This window comes from Trematomus bernacchii, unplaced genomic scaffold, assembly GCF_902827165.1.
Source record: "Trematomus bernacchii unplaced genomic scaffold, fTreBer1.1, whole genome shotgun sequence".
Lineage (NCBI taxonomy): Eukaryota > Metazoa > Chordata > Actinopteri > Perciformes > Nototheniidae > Trematomus > Trematomus bernacchii.
Genome location: NW_022987851.1, coordinates 4643788 through 4665759, shown reverse-complemented (window position 1 = coordinate 4665759; position 21972 = coordinate 4643788). Strand labels below are relative to the sequence as shown.

The window sequence follows — 21972 nt, the reverse complement described above, 5'->3', positions numbered from 1 at the left end:
GATTTGAAGTCCAGCCAAGTTTTATTAAAGTACAACCAAAATCAATAAACGGAGCAAAACTGCCATGGAAACGGATTAAAAGTCGTTAGCTTAGTTCCCCCTTTCAGAACGGACCATGGTTTGGGCAGATCTTACTTAAATGGCAGCCGATTCCAGCACTTTGCAAAAAAAAGCTTGAATTGAACTTTCAGCCAGACACCAAACAAGCATTCACACCAAGACTGAGACGCTCTATTTTATATGAATGCATTGTTGATAAAAGTCATGATTCAAGAGGTAATGGGCAACTTTCAGTTTTTTGCAAACATGGGGCTCCAAACAGGTGATTGACAGTAGTAAAAGAGCATAGATTGTACTTTAGCTGGAGCTGAGAAGGTTGAGGGTTATCAGCGGCGTTTGAGCAGCCATAAATAGCATGTGTGCCGGTTGAATTTTCGTTTACGGCCATACCACCCTGAACACGCCCGATCTCGTCCGATCTCGGAAGCTAAGCAGGGTCGGGCCGGGTCAGTACTTGGATGGGAGACCGCCTGGGAATACCCGGTGCCGTAAGCTTTTACTTTATTCCTTGGTCAGCAGACGGCGCTGCCCTTTCAATTGACACAGCTGTAAACAGACTGAGGGCAATGCAAAGTTAACTATTGCTCTGATAAACAATTTGCTCAAATATTGATATTTTAATAACTATTTAAAAGCCAAACAAAAAAAAGGACCACTGTCAATCAACAGGGCGTAGGGGGCGGGTTCGGAGAGAAGCAGTGCCGTGAGTGGCTCTGTCCATTGCGATACCGTGACGTGATTGGCTTAGGTCCAATCTCACAATGGAAATGGAATATCACGATTGGATGATAGATTGGAGATTGGCTAACCCTCAAAAGAATGTGCAGGGACCTCTGCCGATGAAGGAAGAAAATAAAAAGCTTACGGCACCGGGTATTCCCAGGCGGTCTCCCATCCAAGTACTGACCCGGCCCGACCCTGCTTAGCTTCCGAGATCGGACGAGATCGGGCGTGTTCAGGGTGGTATGGCCGTAAACGAAAATTGAACCTAGCACACATGCTATTTATAGCAGCTTCATCACCGCTGATAACGCAGCCTTCTTCTACAGCTAAAATACAATCTATCCTCTTTTACTCAAGCTTGGAGCCTAAACTACGGGCAAGAGAAAGCGAGGAGAAAGATTTGAAATGTGATGATTTGAAGTCCAGCCAAGTTTTATTAAAGTACAACCAAAATCAATAAACGGAGCAAAACTGCCATGGAAACGGATTAAAAGTCGTTAGCTTAGTTCCCCCTTTCAGAACGGACCATGGTTTGGGCAGATCTTACTTAAATGGCAGCCGATTCCAGCACTTTGCAAAAAAAAGCTTGAATTGAACTTTCAGCCAGACACCAAACAAGCATTCACACCAAGACTGAGACGCTCTATTTTATATGAATGCATTGTTGATAAAAGTCATGATTCAAGAGGTAATGGGCAACTTTCAGTTTTTTGCAAACATGGGGCTCCAAACAGGTGATTGACAGTAGTAAAAGAGCATCGATTGTACTTTAGCTGGAGCTGAGAAGGTTGAGGGTTATCAGCGGCGTTTGAGCAGCCATAAATAGCATGTGTGCCGGTTCAATTTTCGTTTACGGCCATACCACCCTGAACACGCCCGATCTCGTCCGATCTCGGAAGCTAAGCAGGGTCGGGCCGGGTCAGTACTTGGATGGGAGACCGCCTGGGAATACCCGGTGCCGTAAGCTTTTACTTTATTCCTTGGTCAGCAGACGGCGCTGCCCTTTCAATTGAATACAGCTGTAAACAGACTGAGGGCAATGCAAAGTTAACTATTGCTCTGATAAACAATTTGCTCAAATATTGATATTTTAATAACTATTTAAAAGCCAAACAAAAAAAAGGACCACTGTCAATCAACAGGGCGTAGGGGGCGGGTTCGGAGAGAAGCAGTGCCGTGAGTGGCTCTGTCCATTGCGATGCTGCCCTTTCAATTGACACAGCTGTAAACAGACTGAGGGCAATGCAAAGTTAACTATTGCTCTGATAAACAATTTGCTCAAATATTGATATTTTAATAACTATTTAAAAGCCAAACAAAAAAAAGGACCACTGTCAATCAACAGGGCGTAGGGGGCGGGTTCGGAGAGAAGCAGTGCCGTGAGTGGCTCTGTCCATTGCGATACCGTGACGTGATTGGCTTAGGTCCAATCTCACAATGGAAATGGAATATCACGATTGGATGATAGATTGGAGATTGGCTAACCCTCAAAAGAATGTGCAGGGACCTCTGCCGATGAAGGAAGAAAATAAAAAGCTTACGGCACCGGGTATTCCCAGGCGGTCTCCCATCCAAGTACTGACCCGGCCCGACCCTGCTTAGCTTCCGAGATCGGACGAGATCGGGCGTGTTCAGGGTGGTATGGCCGTAAACGAAAATTGAACTGGCACACATGCTATTTATAGCAGCTTCATCACCGCTGATAACGCAGCCTTCTTCTACAGCTAAAATACAATCTATCCTCTTTTACTCAAGCTTGGAGCCTAAACTACGGGCAAGAGAAAGCGAGGAGAAAGATTTGAAATGTGATGATTTGAAGTCCAGCCAAGTTTTATTAAAGTACAACCAAAATCAATAAACGGAGCAAAACTGCCATGGAAACGGATTAAAAGTCGTTAGCTTAGTTCCCCCTTTCAGAACGGACCATGGTTTGGGCAGATCTTACTTAAATGGCAGCCGATTCCAGCACTTTGCAAAAAAAAAGCTTGAATTGAACTTTCAGCCAGACACCAAACAAGCATTCACACCAAGACTGAGACGCTCTATTTTATATGAATGCATTGTTGATAAAAGTCATGATTCAAGAGGTAATGGGCAACTTTCAGTTTTTTGCAAACATGGGGCTCCAAACAGGTGATTGACAGTAGTAAAAGAGCATAGATTGTACTTTAGCTGGAGCTGAGAAGGTTGAGGGTTATCAGCGGCGTTTGAGCAGCCATAAATAGCATGTGTGCCGGTTGAATTTTCGTTTACGGCCATACCACCCTGAACACGCCCGATCTCGTCCGATCTCGGAAGCTAAGCAGGGTCGGGCCGGGTCAGTACTTGGATGGGAGACCGCCTGGGAATACCCGGTGCCGTAAGCTTTTACTTTATTCCTTGGTCAGCAGACGGCGCTGCCCTTTCAATTGATACAGCTGTAAACAGACTGAGGGCAATGCAAAGTTAACTATTGCTCTGATAAACAATTTGCTCAAATATTGATATTTTAATAACTATTTAAAAGCCAAACAAAAAAAAGGACCACTGTCAATCAACAGGGCGTAGGGGGCGGGTTCGGAGAGAAGCAGTGCCGTGAGTGGCTCTGTCCATTGCGATACCGTGACGTGATTGGCTTAGGTCCAATCTCACAATGGAAATGGAATATCACGATTGGATGATAGATTGGAGATTGGCTAACCCTCAAAAGAATGTGCAGGGACCTCTGCCGATGAAGGAAGAAAATAAAAAGCTTACGGCACCGGGTATTCCCAGGCGGTCTCCCATCCAAGTACTGACCCGGCCCGACCCTGCTTAGCTTCCGAGATCGGACGAGATCGGGCGTGTTCAGGGTGGTATGGCCGTAAACGAAAATTGAACTGGCACACATGCTATTTATAGCAGCTTCATCACCGCTGATAACGCAGCCTTCTTCTACAGCTAAAATACAATCTATCCTCTTTTACTCAAGCTTGGAGCCTAAACTACGGGCAAGAGAAAGCGAGGAGAAAGATTTGAAATGTGATGATTTGAAGTCCAGCCAAGTTTTATTAAAGTACAACCAAAATCAATAAACGGAGCAAAACTGCCATGGAAACGGATTAAAAGTCGTTAGCTTAGTTCCCCCTTTCAGAACGGACCATGGTTTGGGCAGATCTTACTTAAATGGCAGCCGATTCCAGCACTTTGCAAAAAAAAGCTTGAATTGAACTTTCAGCCAGACACCAAACAAGCATTCACACCAAGACTGAGACGCTCTATTTTATATGAATGCATTGTTGATAAAAGTCATGATTCAAGAGGTAATGGGCAACTTTCAGTTTTTTGCAAACATGGGGCTCCAAACAGGTGATTGACAGTAGTAAAAGAGCATAGATTGTACTTTAGCTGGAGCTGAGAAGGTTGAGGGTTATCAGCGACGTTTGAGCAGCCATAAATAGCATGTGTGCCGGTTCAATTTTCGTTTACGGCCATACCACCCTGAACACGCCCGATCTCGTCCGATCTCGGAAGCTAAGCAGGGTCGGGCCGGGTCAGTACTTGGATGGGAGACCGCCTGGGAATACCCGGTGCCGTAAGCTTTTACTTTATTCCTTGGTCAGCAGACGGCGCTGCCCTTTCAATTGACACAGCTGTAAACAGACTGAGGGCAATGCAAAGTTAACTATTGCTCTGATAAACAATTTGCTCAAATATTGATATTTTAATAACTATTTAAAAGCCAAACAAAAAAAAGGACCACTGTCAATCAACAGGGCGTAGGGGGCGGGTTCGGAGAGAAGCAGTGCCGTGAGTGGCTCTGTCCATTGCGATGCTGCCCTTTCAATTGACACAGCTGTAAACAGACTGAGGGCAATGCAAAGTTAACTATTGCTCTGATAAACAATTTGCTCAAATATTGATATTTTAATAACTATTTAAAAGCCAAACAAAATAAACAAAAAAAGGACCACTGTCAATCAACAGGGCGTAGGGGGCGGGTTCGGAGAGAAGCAGTGCCGTGAGTGGCTCTGTCCATTGCGATACCGTGACGTGATTGGCTTAGGTCCAATCTCACAATGGAAATGGAATATCACGATTGGATGATAGATTGGAGATTGGCTAACCCTCAAAAGAATGTGCAGGGACCTCTGCCGATGAAGGAAGAAAATAAAAAGCTTACGGCACCGGGTATTCCCAGGCGGTCTCCCATCCAAGTACTGACCCGGCCCGACCCTGCTTAGCTTCCGAGATCGGACGAGATCGGGCGTGTTCAGGGTGGTATGGCCGTAAACGAAAATTGAACCGGCACACATGCTATTTATAGCAGCTTCATCACCGCTGATAACGCAGCCTTCTTCTACAGCTAAAATACAATCTATCCTCTTTTACTCAAGCTTGGAGCCTAAACTACGGGCAAGAGAAAGCGAGGAGAAAGATTTGAAATGTGATGATTTGAAGTCCAGCCAAGTTTTATTAAAGTACAACCAAAATCAATAAACGGAGCAAAACTGCCATGGAAACGGATTAAAAGTCATTAGCTTAGTTCCCCCTTTCAGAACGGACCATGGTTTGGGCAGATCTTACTTAAATGGCAGCCGATTCCAGCACTTTGCAAAAAAAAGCTTGAATTGAACTTTCAGCCAGACACCAAACAAGCATTCACACCAAGACTGAGACGCTCTATTTTATATGAATGCATTGTTGATAAAAGTCATGATTCAAGAGGTAATGGGCAACTTTCAGTTTTTTGCAAACATGGGGCTCCAAACAGGTGATTGACAGTAGTAAAAGAGCATAGATTGTACTTTAGCTGGAGCTGAGAAGGTTGAGGGTTATCAGCGACGTTTGAGCAGCCATAAATAGCATGTGTGCCGATTCAATTTTCGTTTACGGCCATACCACCCTGAACACGCCCGATCTCGTCCGATCTCGGAAGCTAAGCAGGGTCGGGCCGGGTCAGTACTTGGATGGGAGACCGCCTGGGAATACCCGGTGCCGTAAGCTTTTACTTTATTCCTTGGTCAGCAGACGGCGCTGCCCTTTCAATTGACTACAGCTGTAAACAGACTGAGGGCAATGCAAAGTTAACTATTGCTCTGATAAACAATTTGCTCAAATATTGATATTTTAATAACTATTTAAAAGCCAAACAAAAAAAAGGACCACTGTCAATCAACAGGGCGTAGGGGGCGGGTTCGGAGAGAAGCAGTGCCGTGAGTGGCTCTGTCCATTGCGATACCGTGACGTGATTGGCTTAGGTCCAATCTCACAATGGAAATGGAATATCACGATTGGATGATAGATTGGAGATTGGCTAACCCTCAAAAGAATGTGCAGGGACCTCTGCCGATGAAGGAAGAAAATAAAAAGCTTACGGCACCGGGTATTCCCAGGCGGTCTCCCATCCAAGTACTGACCCGGCCCGACCCTGCTTAGCTTCCGAGATCGGACGAGATCGGGCGTGTTCAGGGTGGTATGGCCGTAAACGAAAATTGAACCGGCACACATGCTGTTTATAGCAGCTTCATCACCGCTGATAACACAGCCTTCTTCTACAGCTAAAATACAATCTATCCTCTTTTACTCAAGCTTGGAGCCTAAACTACGGGCAAGAGAAAGCGAGGAGAAAGATTTGAAATGTGATGATTTGAAGTCCAGCCAAGTTTTATTAAAGTACAACCAAAATCAATAAACGGAGCAAAACTGCCATGGAAACGGATTAAAAGTCGTTAGCTTAGTTCCCCCTTTCAGAACGGACCATGGTTTGGGCAGATCTTACTTAAATGGCAGCCGATTCCAGCACTTTGCAAAAAAAAGCTTGAATTGAACTTTCAGCCAGAAGGAAGAAAATAAAAAAGCTTACGGCACCGGGTATTCCCAGGCGGTCTCCCATCCAAGTACTGACCCAGCCCGACCCTGCTTAGCTTCCGAGATCGGGCGTGATCGGGCGTGTTTTTTTTTTTTTTATCTTTTATTATTAAAATACATATTACACTTTATCACATTTTCTTTTTAAAACAACAAGGATCCCCTTTTACAGGAATCCATCATCATCCAAAACCAAAACAATAAAACATTTTCTTTATTGCATCTCAAAATTGAATTTTAACTTCCCTTCCTCCTCTTCTATCAATGAACATCCCTCCACATATTCTCCCACAAACTCCTCTTTTCCCATTTGTATGTACAACAGTTTGATGTCTCTCTTCATAGTCTTCACCATCAGGTCCCAGACACTGACTACTTTTCCCTCATAATGCGCCACATTCCTCCTTAGCTTTACTGCATATCTGGCGTGGCTCAATACAAGGTTCAGCAGGTTAACATTTACATTATGGCCACACATTTTCCCCGTCCATCCAAACAACCACAGTTCCTTCCAGTCCATATTCTTTATTTCCTTTTCATCCCAGCATCTGTATAACATCTCTTTCATTCTTTCGAATGAACCCCTCAATTCACTACATTCCACAAACTCATGCATACAGTTCTCTACACCTACTTTACACACATCACATTCCCTCTTCACTCCACTGTCAAACATGCTCACAATTAAGTTATTATAAACTCTATTGTGTCTTAGCATAAAATCAAAATTCTCACACTCAGGGCTATTTCCCTTTACCCTTAAGTTCCACCATATTTTCCTCACCTCCATCTCAACATTATTTTCTCCCACACTTTCTCAGCGGCTGGTCTCCTTACACACTCTTTCCTCATCATCTCATAGATTCCTTTCGTTTTCATTTTCCCCAGGGTGATCCTTTTTTCCCCCGTGCCTACATATAATTCAACCCTGCTCTCATCTCTTCCCGCCTGCTCCCACACAACCATCCTTCTCCATTCATCCGGCATCCCCTCTTTTATACTGTCCATCACATTCTCAGCAGTCCTCAAACCCATCACCAAATCTCTTTCCCTCACCTCATCCACAATGACCTGCGACCTCATGAACCCAGGAACATACTCGTAAACCAAATCCTTCACCAGTCTGAATCCCACCCTCCACATTGGCAAATTGAAGATAGAACCTTTCTCATCCTTAATCCTAGGATTGAGGAAGATTGGCTGCTGCCACACTTGCCTTACATTCACGCAGTCATACCCCACATTTACCAAAAACTCTCCCCATGCACTCAAAACCTCCTTTTGAAACTCACTCATTCATCCTCCCTTTCCCCATCTTCATAAAAATCATACTTTCACCACATCCGCCACACTTGCTTACGATACGATACGATATACTTTATTGTCCCTGTAAGGAAATTTGTTCTGGACTCCGTCCTGCAGTGCATCCATGTACATATACAAACATAGTGGACATTAAGAGACATACACATATCATCAGTCATACACCGTTTGAACAAACACAATACACACACGTACATACTGACAATGGCGACCTATTGCACAACCCTCATGGCCAACATTAAAAAAAGTACATTTCATTACATTTGACTACATATCATTTCATGTGAATGTTAAGAAGCTTAATCGACATAGGTAGGAATGAGTGCTTATAGCGGTTCAGCCTGCTCCTGGGAACCCTGAATCTTCTACCAGAAGGTAGGAGCTGGAATTCTGGGTGGAGTATGTGGGTGGGATCAGACACAATTTGTTTTGCCTGTCTGATAATCGACTGCTTGTATAGGTTTTGGAGAGATGGGTGTTTTTTAACCCCCATAATCTTCATAGCAGTCTGTACTAGGCGAGCGATCTGTGACTTTGACTGCACTGTCAAGTTACCATACCAGGCAGTGATACCATACCTAATGATGCTCTCCAACACTGCATGATAGAACAGTAACATGAACTTCTGGTCGACTCCGAAAGCCCGGAGTCGACGCAGAAAGTACAACCGCTGCTGAAGTCTAGAGCACAGACCTTGAACATGCGCCTTCCAGCTGAGTGTATTATCTAGATCAGCGGTTTTCAAAGTGTGAGGCGCGCCTCCCCTGGGGGGCGCCAGAGAGCTTCAGGGGAGGCGCAGCGTGAGAAAAAAATAAAGAGAAACAGTGAAATCTAGCTTGTTAACTTCAGCTAACTTTATGCGAGCGGCAACATGGATCGATTTTTAGTGAAGTTACCTAAAGTGAGAGAGGAGACAGCGTCTGGCCACCCCAGTTGGCAGCTTTGTTTTGAAATAAAAGTTGTGGCTCATCGGACATTTATCAGAGAAAATCCCTGATGTCCGAGTGCAAGTGAATGCAGCACAAGACGCGAGCCTTGTAACCCTGGCGCGAGCGAGGAAATGTGATTGGCGGCGATTTCAATTGAACGGGCGGCAGAAAACGAGAAGCATTCGGACCCAAGTACACGGAAGGAATAAGGTATTTGCGGTCTACAATGACAGAGAAGAGACTGTCAAGTTTGGCTGTACTCAGCATTGAATCAAAACGCACTAAAGCTTTGGATCTTAATACGTTTGTGAGGCGTTTTGCTGAACAAGATGGTAATCGCCGCATTCAGCTGTAATAGGCATGCCAACTTGATGCTCTGCTCACCGATGACTCGAGCATAAAAAACTGTTAAGATGATGACCTTACGTGTGTACATATATTTTTTTCTTTGTGGGGGTCTGCCCTGAGAAAGTCAAATAAGATGGTGTGTAAAACTACACTGCCCAGACAAAAATAAGTAACCACTTTGATTTAACTAGGCCAGTAGGTAAGGGCATTCCACTGGATAATAATACCCCTGCATTATAGCAACAACAATAATATGGTGCGGCTGTTCTTATGTTCTCTGAGGGGAGGCTCACCTTCCCACACTTTGAAAACCCCTGATCTAGATGGACACCAAGATACTTATAGGAGCATCCCTTAGAAAGACCTTCCATAGGTTGTCATTCTTGACGCTCAGGTATCTTATCATCATCTTTATTCTTATTGCTTTTGTCTTCCTTTCTAAGTTAATTAGCTTCAATCCCCCATCTTTATATCCATTCTCCAAAACCTCCTTTGCTATCTTCACTCCCTTTCCATCCCATAAGAACTCACTTATTATTTTGTCTATTTCTTTCAGCACCCTCTCAGGAACATCCAGAACGTTCAATACATAAATTAGTTTGCTCATTATTAACCCGTTCACTACTATAATTTTCCCTCTCAATTTTAGCTTCCTTCTTCTCCAAAAGGTCATCGTTTTCCTTATGCTCCATTATTCCTTCAAACTGAATATCCCTGCCCTCCCTGTCCTTTATCCCTAAATGTATCCCCAGCACTTTAAAATAATCCTTATTTTCTTTAAGCCCCAAATCTATTCTCCCTACGTTCACCCTCCCTAGCACCATAAACTCTGACTTTTCTATGTTTACCTTTGCCCCTGACGCCCCACCATATACCTCTAAACTATCAAAAATCCCTCTCATACTCTCTTCATCCCTCACCGTTACTGTCGTATCATCTGCGTACTGAAACAGGAGACTCATCTTTCCTTCTGGCACCTCTATTCCTCTTATCTCTTTATTTTTCTGCAATAAAGCTGCAAGCGGTTCTGCTGACAAGGCATAGAGCATGGCAGAGAGAGGGCACCCTTGCCGGACTGACCTCCCTAATCTGAATACATTTGTTATCACCCCATTAACTTTAACACAACTTGCCGCCCCTGCATATATCCTTTTAATCCACCCTATTAGCCCTTTCCCAAAACCCGCTCTCTCTAAAACCCTGGAGTGGTTCACTCTATCAAAAGCTTTATTAAGATCTAAGCTGACGACTATTCCACCCTTCCCTCCCTTCATGTGCTCAATAGTGTCCCTTAAGCTACTCACCGTGTCACTAATGTCCCTCCCTGGTATGCTATATGCCTGTGTGCACCCCACTACTGTCCCAATCACCCTCTTAATTCTGTTCGACAACACCCGTGCCAGAATTTTGTAGTCTGTATTTAACATGCTCAGTGGCCTATAGTTTTCCAACTTATCTCTATTTCCCTTCTTGTATAAAATGCTAATCATCCCCGTTGATATGTCAGCCGGCAATTCCTCCCTCTCTCCCAGCTGCTTAAACAGCTCGTGCAGAATAGGAACCAGAACCTCTTTAAACTCAACGTAGAATTCTGCTGTCAGTCCATCCAGCCCTGGACTTTTATTCCTACCTAACCCTTTAATCGCAAGCTCTATCTCCCCTATCCCTATTTCCCCCTCACACATGTCCCTCCCCTCATCACTCAGGCTCCTTTCCATGCTACCTATTGCTGCTTCCATACTCCTCTTATCAGCCACCTCCTCTTTAAACAAATCACTGTAGAATTCCTCTACCCTACTAGCTATCCCTACCAAATCCGTTATCATCTCCCCCCCTTTCCCCTCTAACTGTTTAATATAATTGCTCCCTTGCTTCCTCTTCTCCATGCCCAGGAAGAAGCCTGTACATTTCTCCCCTTCCACCAAGTACTTCGCCCTACTCCTTATAATTGCCCCCATGCACTTCCCCATTTCTATCTCACCCAGCTCTTCTTTTAATCTAATATAATTTCCTAAATCTCTCCCTATCTCTGCATCTACCTTATTCAGGGTGGTATGGCCGTAAACGAAAATTGAACCGGCACACATATAGCAGCTTCAACACCGCTGATAACGCAGCCTTCTTCTACAGCTAAAATACAATCTATCCTCTTTTACTCAAGCTTGGAGCCTAAACTACGGGCAAGAGAAAGCGAGGAGAAAGATTTGAAATATGATGATTTGAAGTCCAGACAAGTTTTATTAAAGTACAACCAAAATCAATAAACGGAGCAAAACTGTCATAGAAACGGATTAAAAGTCGTTAGCTTAGTTCCCCCTTTCAGAACGGACCATGGTTTGGGCAGATCTTACTTAAATGGCAGCCGATTCCAGCACTTTGCAAAAAAAAGCTTGAATTGAACTTTCAGCCAGACACCAAACAAGCATTCACACCAAGACTGAGACGCTCTATTTTATATGAATGCATTGTTGATAAAAGTCATGATTCAAGAGGTAATGGGCAACTTTCAGTTTTTTGCAAACATGGGGCTCCAAACAGGTGATTGACAGTAGTAAAAGAGCATCGATTGTACTTTAGCTGTAGCTGAGAAGGTTGAGGGTTATCAGCGGCGTTTGAGCAGCTATAAATAACATGTGTGCCGGTTAGGGCTGTGCAATTAATCGTATTCTAATCGCAATTACGATTTTGGCCTGCCACAATTACGAAAACAACATAATCGAAAAAAACAATTATTTTGCTTTGCTAGGTTGTGACAGTGCACTGCAACATATTTGATCTAATTAATTTTGGTCTCATTTATTTGTATTTATCATATTTATATATGTTTAGTAGCTTGTGGAAGTGCGCTCCAAAATATTTGTATTTATTTTGATATTATATATTTAAATGTATCATTTATTTTATTTATTTTTGTATTGGCTTTTCAGTTGAATTATACGTTCAGGGTAATCAACAGTTAAAAAGATACTGTTCAAAATATTATTTGTATTTGTTTTAAAGTCAATGAATAATAGTATTTAATAATCGTGATATCAATTATTGACCCAAATAATCGTGATTATGATTTAGTGCCGGTCCAATTTTTGTTTACGGCCATACCGTAATCACCATATCAGCTGATAGAGGTGTTATGATTCTATCTTGTTATGCACAATGTTGATTATTCTCTCTGAACTAGCTAAATACATGGGTGTGGTGTAGAGTTCTTCAGAATTTACGTGGCAATTCTGGTTTTAGACTTAACTCCTTTGTCTGCTGGAGTGTAATAAGGCAATAGTTTACCAGCACAAATCCCAAAATAGGGTCAATGTTGTGTTTAATTTGTTTTGCTGCTGCTCAAATTTAAATAAAAACCTTACAGAATATTTACATTGAAGTCTTATCGTCTCAATGTGTCCGTTGTTATCTCATGGATTTTGTGTTTTGGAGGATTCACTGCTATTTTGATATCTTTGGTTGGACCCAACACAAATTATTAATTAGTTTTTTTCAACTTTTCTATTTTTGGCAACTAATAGTTTTTAGAATTGCTTTTCTAATTTTTTTATTTTCTATAAAATGTCTTTACTTTTTTTAATGTAATGCTACATGTTTGCACAACTCACTGCATTGTGATACTGTTTCGGCCCATCTGTGGGAATTCTGTGTTGAACAAGAAAATTAATAAAAATATTTTGAAAAGAAAGAATTGCTTGTCTCAGTAGAATTCATTATGTATTGTCATGGTGATGACGGAACCCGGCTCTCAGAATGCCAACACATGGCCTCAGAACACCCAGAGTTCTACCTTCACTCACACACACCAGATCAGTAGAGAAACACAACTTCTCAGTATCCACAGCAGAATATTAGTTTTCATCCAGCTTCGCAAAACAAAATGAGGCCTAAGAGGTTAAAAACGAATCGTTCTCTGCACTCAGAGAATGATCTAAGTGAGTTTGACATCCTGATTTAATGCACTGCCAGATTTTAGAGTCATTTTTTCTTTAGTTTATTGTGTCTTCCTTGAAACAACTTAGAAAACGTGCCAGTGTACAGAAAATTAATAACTAGAAACACTTTATATTGTAGGAATAAAGTTAGTTTTGCTTGAAATCTGTCTTAATTAATCTGTCTTGTTATAAGATACAGATGTGTGTTAAGATACATCTTGAAACAAGTTGATGTTATTACAATATTCTTCAGTCACACCTATTCACTTATTTAAAACACATTTTTTATGACTTAATTATACACAGAAATGACTTGATCAGCTTTTTTTGCAGTGTGGGGGGATTATGTTATACTACATTTTATGTTACTGTGATATCATAACTGTTACATTTACAGGTAAGCATGATTGTAATGTCACACCTGAATACTTGAAATGCACAATCGCAATTTGCAAAGATACTAAAGACTTTAGTATTTGAATAAATATAGAGTAAAAAGAAAAGTATTTAACCACCACTGGTAAGGCGTAGAGGTCAACGTGATGGACAGGAAGAGAATCTACCTTGCAGACATACAGAAGATCAGACTTCATGTTTTGTCCACTCAATTCACATTTTTTTAACTTTTGCTCAATTCACCTTAACATTACATTAGTTGTTGTAATAGAGAACCGCAGTGACGCGTCCTAAAACCCGGAAGTAAGTTAGCATTTTTACCACGTCCGGCTCCTTCGACAAAAAGCAATGCAATTTCTCCATAGGATTTTGGAAAATAGTTTGAAATAAGGTCTGTGTTTGACACAAATTGAAGAGACAGATCACGTTTTGTTCTACGACATTAAATACATCAGCAGTGACCCCGCTGGTGATTTTTGAAGAGTTTACGTGTCTGAAAAACGATGGTTGTTAACATGTGGCTGAATAGGACTACAGAAGTTGTCCAGGCCGTTTTACGTCATTACACCGAACACGTAAAACACTCCCGCTAAGTTTGTTTGCCCTGTTCTGCTTGAACCAACTTGTACCATTTAGAATCTGTATGTTTGAATATGGATCTTAAGTTGGCGTGACGTTGAAGCAGCGACCCTGCTGTAGTTCGTTTATAGCATAACGTTAGCATTTTGCTTCTGGCGACTAGATTTATGATTCGAAATTATAAAAGTAGGGTAGACATGTGGATATTATCCGGCTGCACAAAACGTGATCCGTCTCTTAAATGTGTGTCAACCACAGACCTTATTTCGAGCTATTTTCCAAAATCCTATGGAGAAATTGAATTGCGTTTTTGATGAAGGAACCGGAAGGAGTTTACTTCCGGGTTTTAGGACGCGTCACTGCGGTTCTCTATTGTCCAATATCAACATTAAGTGGATGTTATATGGGTTTGTATCTTTGTAGAGAGCAATGGCGACAGGACTAAAACCAAAAACTGCCTTGGGGAAGACTATAGGGTTAAAGCCAAAAAGAGAAAAGTCAGCGAAAAACCCTCAAAGTCATCCACAAAAAGGCGTGGTGCCAGCAAAGCTGTTGAGGTCCATGTGACCAAGAGAAAGGCCAGCAGTAGAGTAGTGATCCCCAACAAAAGGCAGAAGGGTAGAAACACTGACTCTAACTCTGGTAAACCCACCAAGGTGGTAGTGGAGAAGAGTTTGGAGAGGGCCAGTGCTGAGCAGCTGCCAGCATCACAGACTCCAGATACAAGGAGAAGGGAGATCGGCTCTGAAGTCTCCCCCAGTCCCAGCAGCTCTTCAACCTCCCAACAACACAATGGGAGCACGCCCCAATTCGTCAACAACATCAGAGGTAAGCTAGATGGTGTGAAAGAAAGTAAATTGGTGTACAGTATATCAATCCTGGCTGACATTTGGTCAATAAATAGTCACATAACTTCTCACTAAACAAAATAAGATTTAACATGTTAGGAATAAAGATTAACTAACCACCAGGTTAACATCCACTGTCTACAACCATAGCGCCTGGCTTTAGTTTAAACGATGGGCTAAAGTAAGATGTTTTCTCCATGTACAGTATAGCAAGACTTACATCTATATTTGTGTGTGTAGCCAATTTTGAAGCCAAGTACGAGCAACTTGGATTGCTTGGAAAAGGAGGCTTTGGTTCTGTTTATGCTGGGAACAGGAGAACTGATCATTTTCAAGTAAGTTTGCCATACATATTTTCCCATCACACATACAAACAGTCATTCCTTCCTGCACTAACCAAAGTACTGGTAACTCTGTCCCATAGGTTGCAATCAAACACATCCCCAAAGCTGATGTGGAGACTCAACCAACGGTGAGTGGTTTGAAGTCAATGTTGAACGTTCTTGTTAGTCGCAGTGGAGCATTCATTCCAAGTAATTAGACCACTTCAAACCAGTTTTCAACGGGAACGATTCCTGACTTGAATGTTGTGTATTTCAGATCCTAAATGGGAAGATTTACATGATCCCCAAGGAGGTGCTCCTCATGTTGAGAGCTGGAGATGGACCAGGGACAGTGGGGAAATCCGCTGCCGTCTCTTTACTCGACTGGTACAGTTTTGATGAGGAGGTTCTTCTCATCATGGAGAGACCAGTCTCTTCTGTGGACCTTTGGAACCACCTTAATGACAACGGTGGTGCCCTGAGCGAGGACCAGGCTAAGGTACTTAAGCTGAGCGGTGTATATTACTGTCTCAGTTTACGGTGTTCCCTTCAAGCTGTGCTAACCTACTGTGTCTCTGAATTTCTTAACCAGAACATCATGAAGCAGCTGGTGGAGGCATCCATTCAAATGCTCTCTGTCGGAGTCTTTCATCGGGACATCAAAACAGAGAACATTCTGATTGAGACTCGATCCGATGAACCCCGAGTGAGGATCATAGATTTTGGTTGTGGCTGCCGTGTGAGGAAAACGCCTTTCAGCTCATTCTCTGGTACGACGTCTGGCTTCTGCTCTCGTCCTGAATTCAGCTGGTGATCTGGATGATGACTTATCTAAATCTTCTCCTCACCCTTTGTCTGTGTATTGTAGGAACCTCTGCCTACGCTCCTCCAGAGCTCTTCATTAAGGGGAAATACAAGGCAGGCCCCACCACAGTCTGGCAACTGGGCGCGGTCCTGTTTGAGCTTCTGGATGGGGACAAACAGTTCACCACCTCTGAATATCTTTGTGACAAAATTGAACTCAACCAGGAGCTGTCCCAAGGTAGGATGATGCCCTGTCAACACAGTATCTGAGTTTTGGTTCTTATACTGCTCACATTGTTTTCCTTCCAGGGTCCATTAGATCATTAGCCAATTCAACCTAACCTTGTATATTAACTTCCTTCTTCTCTCTCAGACTGCCAGGATTTAATGAAAATGTGCTTGGCAGTGAACCCGAAGGAGCGTGCCACCCTTAAGCAGATTCAGGCGCACCCGTGGTTCAAATAATCCTCCACCACCGCTTGGGCTTGTCCTGGAACACAGATGGGCCGCGAAATATATTAAATATATATATATATATTAAAAATCAGTATGTATTTTCATTCATCTCACCTCCAGAATTGTATCTTTAATAATGCTTCAAAAATATAAAACAAACATATTTTTTACATCAGCATTTCAGCTTAAAACAAACCTTAAAGGTTGGATATGAAAGTATCGTTCTAGCTCAGTCTAACCTCAGTCCAGAGAACTAAGAATAGAGCAGCACCAACTCGAGCACACAAAAGAAAAAGAGTAGTGCAGGAATGAGTCCTAAAACCTATAAATCAGTTAGCCTTTTACTACTTCCATTTCCAACGTCTCGAAGTGAAAGGCTTTTTGTATTAGTTTTAAGACGCCCAAAATAAGGTCTGTATTTAATACTAGCTGAAAAGATGTTCACATTTTGTTCTATGACATAACACGTCAGTAAATACCCCACTGCTGAATTTCCAAAGCTTCTATGTGTCATAAAAACGAAGCCTTCTATAAAAAATTAAATAAATCATCGCACCGAGTCCTTAGCTTAGCTGTGGTGACGCTCAACCAGGCAACCTTGATGGAGTTTCTTTATAGACTGAGCTTATCTTTTCCCTTTTGCGTTTATGATAAAAAAATAATGAAGCGGTGGAGATTTTCCTGGTGAACAAAACATGCAAGTAATGTAAACATGTGTTCAACATAGATTTTATTTTCAGCAATATTCTAAAATCCAATGAAAAAAATCCCATTCCCAATTTTTTCAAATCTTTAAAGGCCGCTACACACCCACCTGAGACCAAAGAACGCGTACCGAAGGCGTCCCGACTTTTACGTCAGCTTCGTCGACGTAAAAGCCTACGAACACACCGCAAATACTTCAGTCGACGAGTGGCAATAACTGTCCTTACCAGCAGGCAGCGGTAGTGTGTATTCGTCATTCAAAAGAGGCAACAACCGGAAGACAGACTGCCTTTTATACACCAAGAGAAGAAGAACAGACTGAGTGATATAAACAAACAAACAAACACAGCGTCTGGCCAGGCGGTTTGTTACTCCATTGTGGCAGATGAGCCATTTCCAACTGTTTTCGGGTCTTTCTCACCACCATAAACATTCAAGACACTGCCAAAGTGGAGGCCATTGTTTTGGCTTGCTGTGGTCTGCACAACTTCCTGCGCACAGAGAACTGTAGCGCATCCATGGCGGGATTTGTTGACCAGGAAGGACCCGATCATGGCACTGTCCCAGGAAGATGGAGACAAGACCCTGAACTACGGCAGGCCACCCTGCCACACACCACCAATAATCCAGCTCGAGCCAAGCAGCACAGGGATGAACTATGCCAATATTTTAACGGTGTCGGTGCAGTGCCTTTTCAGTGGGATAAGATATAGCAAATATGTCTAAAGAACTGTACAATGTCAACAATCGACTACAATACGATAAAAATAGTGTGTAATACAATAAAAAAAGAGTTTGCCAAATATGTCTAATGCTGTGTTATCAATGGCTGTAGTATCAAGGTACGAAATAAAGTTTTGTATTGCCTATCCTGCTATTTGTGTTTATTCTTTTAATCACACAGCGATAATAAAAAATAAAAAATGTGCCTACATAACTGCCAGTAGCAGCCGCACATTATTATTGGTTTAACTACTAACAGTATATTTTTAACACATTTTAAAATGACCATCTTGAACAGCTACAACGTTAAAATACTTCTAGGCAGATTGTGGAGGATAATGGGAGAAAGAATAGAGGGGCAGACAGAAACACTATCTGAATAATGGCCTCTTCTTGCAAAATGTACATGACTTTCCGGACGCCTCCCGCGGCCGATTCAACATGTTGAATCGGCCGCGGGAGGCGTCCGGAAGTGTGAAAAGGTGCCGTAAAGAGACGACGGTGCGGGACACACAAACCTGAGTAGGGCGCCGCGAATGCCCGACTGCCTCTGACGGCCTCTGACGGCCTCTGACTCCCAAAATCGGACTGGTGTGTCCGGGCCTTAAGATGCAGTCCATATTATCTGCCAAAAGAGTACACCATTGTTTTGGTTTGTGCATTCCTCCTACTACAATTTTCTATGATATATATTTCTAATAAATATTAAATCAAACTTATCTACTTCTTTCAAGTTTACACATTTTCTTTTTTTCCATCAGGGATAGTTTTTAAGTAACCAATATGGACCTGTATTGAAGCTCATGGTTTTTGTGCTGTGGATAAATAATTAAGCCATACCCATTACATTAAATTTGCAATAAGAAGGTATTGGTTTTTTTAAACAGAGAAAACCTTTAGAAATTCTAAACATAGCACTCAACTGAATTATTGGACAGTAACTAGGTACTTGAAAGAACCAAACCTTTATTTTAAATTAGTTCAACATAATAAAATGTAAAACAACCCTTAAAAGTAAGTAAGGTGCAGTATAACAAAAATAATTAAAATAACACTCTAAATGAGTTTTAACATAATAAGCATTATCATAAACTTAAAATACATATCATATATATAAATAAATATCAAACTATACACCAAACTATATACATAAATAAGTGTCCAGTGTCCATGCCTCTGGTGGGGGGATATACATTTTTGTATTTCCTTTGGCACAATGTAGTACTGGCTGTGTCCAGTATCCGCTGTCCCAAACCTCCCACACTTTCTGCACGTGTTGTGCAGTACTTTGCGGGTTAGTTTTTGGCTGTTCATACAGCCAAAAACTAACACTAATACTACTAACACTAAAACTAACACTAACTCCTGCTCCACACAGTATGGAGCAGGAGCAGGACTAGGAGCAGGAAAAGCAGAGAGAGGCTGGCATTCAGAACCGGTGGAACAGCGACCAGGACAGGAACCTGTGAGGTCACTGGAGTAAATATCATGGAGCCCAAAGGTGAAGCAGGGAAGAGCTGCAGCTCCATCTGAGGGCCAGAGGGTTGAGCAGGGAAGAGCTGCTCCACCTTGCTTTGATGCCTTTTGATCTGGAATGTGACAACAGCAATGTTTAAGTGTAGGCATTTATTAGAAATTATCTATAGCAGTTAATGTTTATAGATTTATAATCGAACACATTTATAATAAAAACTATATATGTAATGCTATTGTTTATAGGAGAGTATAACAAACATGGAAATCAAATACACAGTCACATTATATATTACCTTTTTGGTTGAGTCCATCTTTAAGATGGAACCAAATGTGGAGGTGATGCTGGCCATGATGTGGTCCATGCGGGAGAGGATATCCCTGCCGTACATGGACAGCGACTGCTCGGGATGAGGACTGGCTCACTTTATTCTGCGTTTCCATTACAGTTTAGTAGCTGGGGCAGTAACTATAGTAACGCAGTGTAGGCGGAGCCGTCACGTCATCTTCAATGAGAACCACAGAAAAACAACATCAGCCGTTAGCTGTTAGCACTCAAGCTCACAGCTCCTCATATCTGTTCAGAAACTAGACAAAAGTTAAACAAGTACAAACCACAGACTGTCTGTATCATGGCGAATACAGTGCTGGTTTATTTATGTCTGTATAGGCCGTTGTTGTGAGTGTGGACGGTCGGAGCATATACAGTACTGCGTTAGCTTAGCCAATCTCCATCTAGAAAACACGCATTTTAAAAGGTTTTTTGCCTGCCGTCTGTCTGCAGACTTGTCAAAGCATTAATTCATGGTTTTTACTAACCGGTATCAGTATGTTGTTACTTCGGCATCATTTTGAAACAATATTTGCACCAGTATATTATACATTTTCAGTAATATACTTATAATTTGTAAATAATAAGTAATAGGTCTATATGTTGCTATACTTTACCTTCTGACAGAGGTCACGTCACTTCCGTTGCCTTGGAGCTGGTTTATCCCTCCTGAAGGCCAAAGCCAGTCCATTCTGCATCTCCCATTTCTTTATGGCTTATAGGTTTAGTGCTCATCTAAACTTTAAGTAAAATAAAAATGCAAGTGTTAGAGAGAACTACACTGCAAAGCGAACAACACTGATACCATGTTAACCATTATTTATACAGGTTATCTACACATAATCATGTATAAACACAATGTTCATAAAGTTATCCTTTTATCCATCAATTATTGATTTATTGAATTATAATTAAAGTAATATTATATACAGTATATAGCTATCTTTAATATATATTCAACAATATACTGTATCCTTCCTGCAGCATATAACACACTTTATCATATCATACTGAGCAACGATCCCTTATCTCACATAAAGATATTTATATCATATAATATATGATATACTTTAGGTGTCTATATTAACAAATACACTGATAAACATAAACTCATAAAACGCCACCAGTGACCAATAGGCATCTTAACCCAAATATGTAAAGTAACTAAAGGTATTAAACACATGTAGTGGAGTAAAAGTACACAATTTACCTCTGAATTGTAGTGGAGTAGCAGTACAAAGTAGAAAAATATGGAAATACTCAAGGGAAGTACAAGTATCTCAAAATTGTACTTAAGTACAGTACTTGAGTAAATGTTTTTAGTTACTTCCCAACTCTGTGTATACAGTATATGCTGTATGACTTCTGTACCACTGCTCACAGAAGTGTAGTTACTAATTACAACATGCCCATTCATACAAGAGTCGTTTAACAACTTATTTAAATGACTGTTGTCAATCGGATGTATTTACAGATGACTGTTGACATTGATTAATATAATAACGTGTATTTAACCTAGACAAGACTTGCTAACTTTATGCAGACTAAAGTTGCCGTATACGTAATGTAAAGGTGACGCCAAAGCGACGGGTGTAAAAATAGGTTTTATGACTGTAAACAGGAAAATAGAAACATGTAGTGTTGTTACTTACTTTGCATATCTCTGATGCGCCTCGCGACAGGTCCACTGTCAATCAACAGGGTGAAGTGGGCGGGTGAGGAGAGAAGCCGTGCCGTGAGTGGCTCTGTCCATTGTGAACTCTCGGCGTGATTGGTTTAGGTCCAATCTCACAATGGACAGTGACATGATTGGATGATAGATTGGAGATTGGGCAGCCAATCCTGGCATTAGGACGAGATCGGGCGTGTTCAGGGTGGTATGGCCGTAAGCGAGAAGTGAGGAGGCAATTTGCTATTTATAGCTTGCAGAAGGCCGCTAATGGCTTTTTACCTTTGAACCAAACCCTTAATTTCACAAGTAATCAAGGCACATATAGGTTCATTAACTGTGGGACAGAGAATTCATAATTTGTATTAAATGTAATTTGGAAACTTGCACTGGTTGCAAGATAAAATGGTTAGTTTAGAATCACAAACAGAAACTATTCATTTAAAATTATCTTTATTACAGGGTGACTAGTATATTTATTTAATTTTCCCGAGTAACTCATATTTAAAGTCGTTTATTTT

General features: G+C 41.6%; 1 protein-coding gene and 10 non-coding genes across 11 annotated transcripts; 6 read left to right on the top strand and 5 right to left on the bottom strand.

The window, feature by feature from the left end:
* The first annotated feature begins 436 nt into the window (after positions 1–436).
* On the top strand, positions 437–555 carry LOC117469054. Its single transcript, XR_004554535.1, has one exon. It is a non-coding gene; the product is annotated as a 5S ribosomal RNA (ribosomal RNA).
* Positions 556–918: 363 nt separating this feature from the next.
* LOC117469053 lies at positions 919–1037 on the bottom strand. The gene has a single exon (XR_004554534.1). It is a non-coding gene; the product is annotated as a 5S ribosomal RNA (ribosomal RNA).
* A 594-nt stretch (positions 1038–1631) lies between these two features.
* Positions 1632–1750, top strand: LOC117469052. Its single transcript, XR_004554533.1, has one exon. It is a non-coding gene; the product is annotated as a 5S ribosomal RNA (ribosomal RNA).
* Positions 1751–2317: 567 nt separating this feature from the next.
* LOC117469051 lies at positions 2318–2436 on the bottom strand. Its single transcript, XR_004554532.1, has one exon. It is a non-coding gene; the product is annotated as a 5S ribosomal RNA (ribosomal RNA).
* A 594-nt stretch (positions 2437–3030) lies between these two features.
* Positions 3031–3149, top strand: LOC117469050. Its single transcript, XR_004554531.1, has one exon. It is a non-coding gene; the product is annotated as a 5S ribosomal RNA (ribosomal RNA).
* Positions 3150–3512: 363 nt separating this feature from the next.
* On the bottom strand, positions 3513–3631 carry LOC117469059. Its single transcript, XR_004554540.1, has one exon. It is a non-coding gene; the product is annotated as a 5S ribosomal RNA (ribosomal RNA).
* A 593-nt stretch (positions 3632–4224) lies between these two features.
* Positions 4225–4343, top strand: LOC117469058. The gene has a single exon (XR_004554539.1). It is a non-coding gene; the product is annotated as a 5S ribosomal RNA (ribosomal RNA).
* Positions 4344–4917: 574 nt separating this feature from the next.
* Positions 4918–5036, bottom strand: LOC117469057. Its single transcript, XR_004554538.1, has one exon. It is a non-coding gene; the product is annotated as a 5S ribosomal RNA (ribosomal RNA).
* A 593-nt stretch (positions 5037–5629) lies between these two features.
* On the top strand, positions 5630–5748 carry LOC117469056. The gene has a single exon (XR_004554537.1). It is a non-coding gene; the product is annotated as a 5S ribosomal RNA (ribosomal RNA).
* Positions 5749–6112: 364 nt separating this feature from the next.
* On the bottom strand, positions 6113–6231 carry LOC117469049. The gene has a single exon (XR_004554530.1). It is a non-coding gene; the product is annotated as a 5S ribosomal RNA (ribosomal RNA).
* Positions 6232–11734: 5503 nt separating this feature from the next.
* LOC117468991 (serine/threonine-protein kinase pim-2-like) lies at positions 11735–16559 on the top strand. The gene is made up of 8 exons (XM_034113382.1): positions 11735–11750; positions 14543–14947; positions 15208–15302; positions 15392–15439; positions 15568–15789; positions 15883–16060; positions 16159–16332; positions 16468–16559. The coding sequence occupies exons 1-8, from the start codon at positions 11735–11737 to the stop codon at positions 16557–16559; spliced, it is 1230 nt and encodes a 409-aa protein (XP_033969273.1).
* Positions 16560–21972: the final 5413 nt, after the last annotated feature.